General features: G+C 34.9%; 1 protein-coding gene across 1 annotated transcript; it reads left to right on the plus strand.

The window, feature by feature from the left end:
* Positions 1 to 3,144: 3,144 nt before the first annotated feature.
* LOC104094461 (small ribosomal subunit protein eS27y-like) lies at positions 3,145 to 4,590 on the plus strand. Its single transcript, XM_009600397.4, has 4 exons — positions 3,145 to 3,297; positions 3,447 to 3,548; positions 3,640 to 3,668; positions 4,254 to 4,590. The coding sequence occupies exons 1-4, from the start codon at positions 3,295 to 3,297 to the stop codon at positions 4,378 to 4,380; spliced, it is 261 nt and encodes an 86-aa protein (XP_009598692.1). The 5' UTR covers positions 3,145 to 3,294; the 3' UTR covers positions 4,381 to 4,590.
* The last annotated feature ends 5,888 nt before the right edge of the window (positions 4,591 to 10,478 follow it).

A 10,478-nucleotide genomic window follows, 5' to 3' on the forward strand; every position in this document is an offset into this window, starting at 1 on the left:
TTCCCTAAATTTTCCACCCAAATGCGAAATTAAAAGATGAAAGTAGTGATAGATTAGTAGGATATAACCAAAATCAAGTGAAGAATCGTTACCCAATTGATATCTCTGAAAATTCCTCAAAATCTCGCCCAAATCCGAGCTCTCAAACTCAAGTTTTAATAAAAAGGGCCAAACCCTCGTTTTTGAAATCTTATATTTTGCCAAGGCAAAACCTTCTTCGCGAACGCGTCCCAACCCTCGCGTTCGCGTATAACAAAACCCCACTGACCAAAATTCCCCCTTTGCGAACGCGTACCTTTCACTTCCTGTTGCTTCGCGAACGCGTAGAATAAATCCTTGGGATTCCCAGCTGCTCCACTTCCTCTACGCGAACGCGATGTCCTTCTCGCGTTCGTAATGCACTGAGCCTCAAACCTTCGCGAATGCGTCCCCATCTTCGCGAACGCAAAGAACAACTCCAGCTGGCTTCTCAAATGCCTTACGCGATCACGAGACCTCTCTCGCGGACGCGATGAAGAAAAGTCTGCAACAAAAATACCAGAAAATCTGCTATCTCTCCTAAGTCCGGAATGATCCGTAAACCATCCAAAATCAACCCGAGGCCCCCGGGACCTCAATCAAACATACCTACAAGTCCTAAAATAATATATGAACTTAGTCAAGCCTTCAAATCACCTCAAACAACGCTAAAAACATGAATCAGCCTCCAATTCAAACTTAATGAACTTTGAAACTTTAAACTTCTACAACTGATGCAGAAACATATCAAACCACGTCCGATTGACCTCAAATTTTTCTCACAAGTCATATTCAACATTATGGACCTACTCCAACTTCCAGAATCGGAATTTGACCCCGATATCAAAAAGTCCACTTCCAGTCAAAATCTCCTAAAATTCGACTTTCGCCATTTCAAGCCTAATTCTACTACGGACCTCCAAATCACATTCCGGATGCGCTCCTAAATCCAAAATTACCCAACGGAGCTAATTGGGACCGACGAAACTCCATTCTGTATTCATCTTCATACAGTTCCGGCTACAGTCAAAATCATAAGACTTAAGCTTCCATTTTAGGGATTAAGTGTCCTAAATCACTCCGAAACCACAACAAAACCTCCCGACAAGTCTCATAAGCAGAAAAAGATACATGGGAAGTAGAAAATAGGGGATCGGGGCTATAATTCTCGAGACGACCGGTCGGGTCGTCACAAAACTGCAAGTTATAATGCTCCTCAACGCACGAGCCTAAACTGCAAGTTATAATACTTCTTGGCACATGATCCTACTCTGTATGTCATGAATCTCCCAAAATTTGAACTAAAACATAAAGCTCTTCAAATTTGAGCAAAGTCTTCAAATTATAAAGCTCTTCAAAGTCGAGCAAAGACTTCAAGTCGCAAAGCTTTTCAAATTAGAGCCAAACTTTAAGACGTAAACTATTAAAATTCCAGCAAAGTCTTCAAGTTGCAAAGCTCTTCAAATTCGAGCAAAGACTCAAGTCAAAAGCTCTTCAAAGTCGAGCAAAGACTTCGAGTCGCAAAACTTTTCAAATTAGAGCCAAACTTTAAGACATAAGTCTCTTAAAATTTGAGCCAAGTTTTCAATATGTAAAGCTATTCAAATTCAAGCAAATTGTTCAAGCTGCAAAGCTCTTCAACTGTGATCTAAATATTCAAGTCACGAAGCTCTTGAAATTCGAGCGAAACTTCAAATTGTAAGCTAAATCTTCAAGTTGCAACGCTCCTTGACGCACGAGCCTAAACTGCATGTTCCAAGACTCCTAGCCCGTAGGAGTATAAATTGTGTACGGCCCAAAAAAAGTCCGCTAAGTTGAAAACCTCGAAATAGGCGGCCTAGGCAAAAGTTAGGACGTAAAAAAATAAAAAAACCACCCATTCTGAACTACGGTATGACTTAATCCTCTTCACCGAGCTACGTAGGCAGCTTAGAGTTTCATTCTAAGTTGAGTCGCATAAGTTCAAAAGATACATATTGCCCCAATCGTTGTCCAAATGAAGTATGATGGAAGTAATTCATTCAACCAACGCTTGAAAGTCGGTCTAAAATATCATTTATCTATTGAAATTTGGATCTCATATGACTTAGAGGGGGCAAGCCTCCATGGTAAACCAATGTCTTCAATGGGACGATTATAGTCTTTTCGGAGGCTACCAAGTATTTGTGCTGAAGTCCGGGGGTTTACTATATCTTCATGTTCGCCAAATCTTTAAGTCTGCCGGTCTTCAAGTCGAAATATTTAAGCCTCCAAGTCTTCAAATCTGTCAGTCTTTAAGTTGAGATCCTCAAACTCGCCAGTCTTCAAATTGAAATATTTAAGCCCTCAAAGTCTTCAGGTTGAAGCGTCAAAGTCCGCTGAAACTTCAAGTCCATCAAATCTTCAAGTTTGTCGGTCTTCAAATTTCTGCAAAGTTCGCCAAGTGTTCAAGTTGATGTCATCAACTCCACCAAGTATTCGATTTGAAACTTTCTAATTTTCCAATCTTAAGGTGGATATGTTAGTACCTTTGCACCTTAAGTTGGCCTCTTCGCGAGGTTTGCCCTTAAAAGGAACTATAACTTTTCAATCTTAAGGTGGACATTTAAGTCCCTTTGCACCTTAAGTTGGCCTCTATATGGATTTACCCTTCTATATGGTGCCATGGATTTGCTCTCCATACGGTGTTAAGGATTTTTCCATCTATTTGTTGTCATGGACTTGTACTTCGATATGTCGTATGAACCTTTGCGTCCTGAAATGGCCTCCGGTTTTTGGGTGGGGATGAGTATCCATCCTTTCACACCTTGAGAGTAATCTCTCCGATAGTCGGGCCAACTTGATAGTAATCTCTCCGATAGTCGGTTCATCTTGAGATTATGCTAATATAATAAATATTAAAATTTTCAAAGCCACCCGAAAATTATGTCATGTTTAAGATAACAAGTCAAAAAGTCTTTTTTTTAATTTTTTTTTTTGTGATGAGTCAAATTATTTACTTAAGAATATCAAATTGATAGGTGTAAATGCAATCATATTAAACTCAAAGCCCTTAAAAAGAAGTAATATTTGAAGTCGGCGAATGGAAAAAAAACCTAAACTCAAAGCCCTTAAAAAGCAAGAAACCTTAAATGACGGCCCAGATTAACACCTACTACAAATCAACGGCCCACAACATTCGCCACGCACTATATATTCCACAAAACCCTAATCCTTACCCCCTCTCACACCATCTCCATCTTCGCTGCTTGTGGCGCAATACACAGCCTCTCCTCGCTCTCGTTTCATCTTGCGAAAATGGTGAGTTACCGTTTCGATCTCGATTTCAATTTTCTTAACGATTATATAATTTGCTTAATTATTTTTGCTAATTTTGAAATTTATATGTGCTTCCAAATGATTACGATTATAATTTGCTAAATTATATCTGCTAATTTTGAAATTTATAGGTTCTTTCAAATGATTACGATTTGTTGAACCCACCAGCAGATGTTGAAAAGAGGAAGCATAAGCTCAAACGTCTTGTTCAGTCTCCTAACTCTTTCTTCATGGTACATTCTCTTTTTCAATGTTAAAATGATTTTCCTGCTTATATATGCTTTTTGGTTTTATAATTTATGTGTGGCTTTGTTTTTTCTATAGGATGTTAAGTGTCAAGGCTGCTTTAACATGTAAGATCTTTGTCCTTTGGCTTTTATATTTAGCTTATTATTTCCCCGTGTTCCAGTATTTTTGTGTCACTATTACTATTTGGGAGTGAGTTTTTCATTTGATCATATTTTTTCTAAAATAGTTTTAATTGTTTTGAATCAATAACCCATTGGGACTAATAACTAGTATAGTGTACAACCTCTGATCCAATTTATGTCATGATATTTGCCAAGCTTTAAGAAATAAACAAAGACTTTCGAAATATTTGTGTCTAAAACAAATCATAGACATTTTTTTGCTCTAAATCATTGTGTTAAGGTAAACAGAAAATCTTATGTGAAATTATGTTTAAAATAGAAAGGCGTCATTCTTGTTGGTACTCGCTAAAAAAAAGCGTGTCACACAAAATAAGACAGATGGAGTATTTTAATTTTAGTTTCTTATATGTTAATTTTATTTCCATAAACTCGTAAGAATTTGTATTTGAATTCACACTAAAATTTAATAGTTTGAATCTCGTACACCTTGATCCGCCACATAAAATGGAACATAGGGAGTATATTCTAGGAGTTCACTGATTTTGATCGTATGTTTAAATCATGCAGAACAACTGTGTTCAGCCATTCTCAGACGGTGGTTGTTTGCGGAAACTGCCAGACAGTTTTGTGCCAGCCTACTGGTGGTCGTGCTAGACTTACCGAGGGATGTTCTTTCAGGAGAAAGGGAGATTAGAGAGATAGCATTCGATTTATATTGAAATGAATCTTCATATGGGAATTTTGATGCAGTACTCTATTTTCATTTTCACTATCTAGTCTTAATTAAGAACAAGTGTTTTTGAGTCTACTATGACTTGATTATGTTATGGTTCTAATTTGAGTTTATCCCTTTTGGAATTGGATTGTTACTACAATGTTATTTCTATGTGGTGGTTCCCTGAAAGTACACTTTTCTATTCTTTTTATTAAATTATGTTGTAGTGATCGATATTTCCTTGAACTAGCATGTTTTGTTTATAACTTGAACGTATCTGTTAGCCTTTGTGGTCATTGTATGTATATCGTGTGAATTCTACTGGCTTTGTTATAGTTTGATTTGCTGTCTGTTACTGAACTGCTGTTTTGATTCATTTGCGAACATAACAAGCTTTACTTTGTGAAACTGAATTTTAATATGCGGTAGACAACAAATGGAACTAGCACTATTGCAACAAGGAGGTCAGAACTTATATAATTGAGACGTAGCTGTTCGCATTATCTGTTCTCTAGTACCTTTATTTGGTGATTCACCAGTGTTTTTGTCATACTCTACTATGTCATGCTCATAAATTTCTAGCAGAGCTGAAACTCGTGGTTGGATTTGTGCATCATATTCAGCCGTAGATTTCCTTGAACATGGCGATTAGAATATGGGTCGTTTGGTTGCTGGTTAGAGTATGCAGGATTTAATTATTAAGAGATTAGTTGGGTAAGAATTAATAATGTATGGATTGTAATGTAGAGATTATTTTTTGTTAAATGTTTACTTTATTTTATTTATACAATGTGTAATTTAAAATAAATATGAGGGTTTTTTGATCATTTGATTATTTAATCCATGTATTACTAATATATTACCTCGCAGAAATATTATATAGATTTTGTTGGATAGCTTATTTATGTATTACTTGTATTCCCAATCTAAAACAACTACACATTAACATTAGTTATCCTGTCTTTTGTACAAAGGCTACCAAACAAATTCAGTCCAAAAATCACTCAAAATTGGGTAAACTTTAAATAGTTTTAAAAAACTAAATATATTTTACAAAGGTTATCCTGACTTTTGTACATATTACTTGTATTTTACATATATTTTACATAGGCTATCTACTGTCGTTTTGACGAGTCAAAATAGGATCGGGCTTGTGTCAAATGTTTGTAACATTGCCATTTTTGGGTGATTGACAGGAATGGCCCCGTAAGAGGCTGGTCTTTCAATATTGTCCTCATTCCTTTATGTATTTAAAAAATGACATTCACACCCGCGCAACTCTTCAAGAATTTTCGCTACCGCGTTGGTGGAGTTTACTATTTTAGGTCTAAGGAAAGGTAGGTCGAAAAAGTATTGGGGAGAAGTGATTAGAAAGTAAATGGCATATCTTCGGCTTATTGAAGACATACCCTAGATAAAAGGATATGGAGATCGAAAATTAGAGGAAAATTTTAGTAGGTAGTCGAGTTTAGGACACCGTATCTATTTCTTGTTTTTTCATATAAGTAGTATTATTATCATCTTAGCCTTCGATGTATATTGCTACCTATTATTTCCTTAGCGTCGGTTTTCTTATTGCTTTGTTATTTTGATGTTGTCATTGTTCTTGCGTTCATTATTTTTAACATGGCTTCTTCACTGTTGTTTTTCTTTTTCAACATAAGGCGAATTGCTTCTCTTAAGCCTAGGATCTATTAGAAACAACTTCTCTACCTTCACAAAGAGGTAATAAGGTCTGTGTATACATTATCCTCTCTAAACCCCACACTGTGAGAATATACTGAGTATTTTGTAGTAGTAGTAGTTGTTATTACTCTACCTATATTATTTATTATTCACAAAGTGTACCCGGTTGGCCTGACTTTGTGCTTGTTTAATTATTCACCAAACTCAATTAGAGTGGTGTAACTTTGTGTTATCTGCAATTAACCAATCTGTTAATTGTTCGTGAAGTCTATATCATTAGTATGATTTTTCTGTGTTGTTCAACATGTTCCTCTATTTGCAATTTCAATTTCGATCAAACCATCACAAACTGCTCCAAATGATCTCAAATTTGAACCAAATCATCCAAATACCAACACAAATGATCCCCAATTATTAATTTAGTCAAATAACACTAAATCAAGAAGATCACTTTATCTTCTTTAACACTTTCTAAGGACTAATAATGAAGCTTTGAGATTTTTAAAATAAATCTCTAGATCAATATTTAAACTAAAGTTTAAGATTAAATAATTAACACAAACAATTTTAATATTAGTTAACCATCAACTTTAAATTTTCAACCTCAAACAAGAATTTTAAGCTTAAAAATTTGAAGAATTATGGTGTTCTTGGTGAAGAAGAAAATATGGAGAAGAAGAATTTGAAGGGACTGAAGGGACAAAGAGGCAGAGTTCATTTATTAAATGCCACCGATTACAAGGACATTAAGCAAAGGCCAATCTTATGGGGGCATTTATGTATGTGGGATTATGCATGTGGGATTATGCTTGTTTTGAAATTCATCATAATCCAGAAGAGAATAATAATAGTACTTCTTTAAACCGTTACCATCAATTATTTCGGACTAAAAAGAAGAAACGAAACATAAGAAACAAAGAGAAAATTTTGAATAAAATAAAGTTTTCTCCTTTTAAATGCAACTATTATTGGAGGGATGGAGTCCACTTTGTTTGCATTTAAAATTTTGAATAACGGTTGAAGCTTTGAGACCAATTAATTAATCTCTAATGATCGTGTGTACTACTATAACACGCCATGTTTCTCACACGTGACTAAAAATTAAACACAAAACCCATTTACCCTCTCTTACCTTTACCATCCCACCATCACACGGTGGCTTCCGCTTCTGCCTCTATCAGGCGACGAAAGTCCTCCCTCCACGCCAGCGGCGAAGCCACGTGATCATAAGGGTGGTCAAATAACTACACTTCGTCGAAAAATTGCACTGTGTACATATATAAAATATTACGTTTTACAAGTATATAACACATATTGAATACCATTTGTCGGATTTTTTTTTTTTCTTTTAAATTTAAACACCCTTAGAGAAATTCCTAGATTCGCCACTGCTCCACACCCACATAGCTACAACCAATAAAAATGATTTCTACTTTACCTCCATATCATTAGTATCATGTGCATTCTCGTGTTCTATCATCTATGCAAATAATTGCCATTCAGATTAGGGGTGTACCAACCGAATCGGAAAATCGCACTTAAAAAATTTGATTAGGTTTGGAATTGAGTAAAAACATCCGAACCAAACCGACATATAAATATATAATTTTATATATACTTTTAATACTTTTCATAGATTTTTCTTTAAAAAATGTCTAGAAATATTTGTGATTCTCTTATGGAATGTAATACGTATTTAGTTAAATATGAAGTGCTATATTTTTATTAGCTTTAAATATGGGTTGTATGATCACTTTCTTATCAAGTGTGAGTGAAATGCGTCAATCTCTTTGTTTTTCCATATTCATATGTCAAGATCTATTAAATTCTTATATCTTTTTCGAATTTGAAGTGATATTTCGATAATTTAAAATTAAATAGAACATATCATTATATGGGTATCATATTTATTTTTATGTTTAATTATTAAATTCAATTAAACTTGAAAGTGTACCATTAACGAAAAATTATTGTCACACGACTAAAAAAATTACTATCATATGCTACTAAGAAAATTTTCCCATAAGAATATGAGGGTTTTAGGCTTCCATGGTTTTTTACAATGTTGAAATTAAGAAAATGTCTTTTTTAGATCTCTTACGTGTAAAAGATAGATCTCTCATGTGTAAAAGCAAATCTCTCATGTGTAAAAAAAGAGATAGGTCATAAAACTAAAAGCAAGTTTGTAATGGGCCACAAAACCATTTGTTAATAGATCATATATTTATAATTTTTTTAAATTTTACTAAACATATTTTTTTATAACAAAAATTTAACAAAGTAAGATTGAAACATTATTCATGTAACAAAAAAACCCGAAAAATCAACCAAATCAAATCAATCCAAACCGATATAATTAGTTTTGTTTGCTTTTGATAAAACCGAACCAACCCGATTTATGTACACGATAGCACCCCCAAGAAAGAAATAATATATTAGAAGAACAATTATTATACAATCAATGAGAAATTTCTTTAATAACAAAAACTTTTCTTAATTCATTGCGTGGCCTTAAAGTCATCAACTAAAACCTTATTCCATACCAGAAGATACAAAACAGAATTAATTAATCATATCAAATAATTTTCATTCTGACACAGCAGTGGACAACCATCAAATTAAAAAGGTAAAAAAGCAGGTGAAGAAAATAATTAGTGTTAACCGAACTGCAATTCCAATTCCAACATGTTGATACAAGTACAGGTACATTTAAAAACAAAAGAAAAAAAAAGAACAAATCCGTCATAGAATTAGCGGTTCAGTTGTAAAGCGCCTTCATCTTCAAGACTTCAACTTATTAAAAAAGGCAGCCCGCTACACTAAGCTCTCGCTATGCGCGTTGTCCGAGGAAGGACCGGACCACCAGGGTCTATTGTACGCAACCTTACCCTGCATTTCTGCAAAAGGTTGTTTGCACGGCTCAAACTCGTACAACTTTACCAGTTACGCCAAGACTCCCGTTCAAGACTTCAACTCGAGGAGTTTATGAGAACCAACAACCCAAATTGTTGTTGGATTCATTTTGCATAATGTTACTGCTGCAATATTGCAGTGGTTGTTGTGGCTGCAACCAATCATCAAAACCGAAATAGTTATTATTATTATTACAACTCCCAGTCACAGATGTGGTATTATTTGTTGTAGTGACAGTATTTCCTCCTCCAAATTGATATTCATACGATGCTGCTTCTTCTATGATGTTGGCACCACTGTCTAATTGTTCATCATTTGCACGAAAATCCATCGGCAGCATTTCATTCAAAAGACTACTTCTGCTGCTATAATATCCCACATTTGAAACTGATGATATTGCTGTTGTAGCTGAAAATTGAGTGTCTTGATCAACTTCCTCACTGAAGTAGTAGCAGTTGCCGCTGCTTGTTATATCCTCCGGCAATGGTGGCAATTCTATTGATGTTGTGTTATTACTATTGTTCCTGTTGTCAAAAAACATTAATAAATAATTAATATCTTATTAATTCGGCACACAGGTCCTAAGTTCAAGTTTTATCATAAAGAATTTTCATGTATTCGACCCAAAAAGGCAGGCCCGAACATTTTAAGACAGTGCTCTCTCCGTCCCATTTTATGTAATGCACTCAGACTGGGCACTGATTTTTAAACTTGTGGTTTATGCAGCTCTAAATCATCTTGTCAAGGATCAAACAAGAAGTTTAAAATTAAATTGTTTCTAATATATAAATATATTATTCTTTTCGGAGTATATTACGATAAATTGGGACAAATAGAGTAATTAAAAGTATTTTCTCTAGCAACTTAAACTCTTTTAGATAAAAGTAGAAACATAATTCAATACCTGTAACCGTCTTCCATATGCACGTTGTAGTTGGAGTTATAGAACTGTTGTAATGCAAAATCTTCACCACCACCATCGCCATTACTATTATTATTATTCATGTTACTGATTGAGAAGTGACTGAAGTCTGTGTAATTCACAGTAGGAGCTGCATTCTGATCAGCCTGATTAAAGAATTGTTGTTGTTGTTGTTGATGAAGTTGAAATTGGTGATGATATTCCTCATCAGGGGAAATCATACAAGTGACAGAAGAACCATGTGGCATGTCGGAATAGACAAAGTTGGTGCGAATGGGTTTGTTAGATTTGTTGTTGTTACTACGCATAGAACGCGCAGCTCTATCATAGGCCAAAGCAGCTTCCTCCGCAGTGTCAAATGTTCCCAGCCAATGCCTTTCTTTCGTATTCGGATCTCTTATCTCCGCAGCATATCTACCCCATGGCCTTCTTCTCACACCTAAATATCTGCAATTGTTCTGTTGCTCCTCTGCATTTTGTTTGCCACTTTGAGTACTACTTACACTGCTGCCAGCATTCTTTCTTGGTTTTGTGCTTTTGTTAGTTGAAGAAGAAG

This window comes from Nicotiana tomentosiformis, chromosome 4 (genome assembly GCF_000390325.3).
Source record: "Nicotiana tomentosiformis chromosome 4, ASM39032v3, whole genome shotgun sequence".
NCBI lineage: Eukaryota > Viridiplantae > Streptophyta > Magnoliopsida > Solanales > Solanaceae > Nicotiana > Nicotiana tomentosiformis.

Coding starts and splice junctions, on each gene's coding strand:
- LOC104094461 (XM_009600397.4), top strand. Junction 3,549..3,639: donor CTCCTAACTCTTTCTTCATG/GTACATTCTCTT, acceptor TTTTTTCTATAG/GATGTTAAGTGTCAAGGCTG. Junction 3,669..4,253: donor TGTCAAGGCTGCTTTAACAT/GTAAGATCTTTG, acceptor TAAATCATGCAG/AACAACTGTGTTCAGCCATT.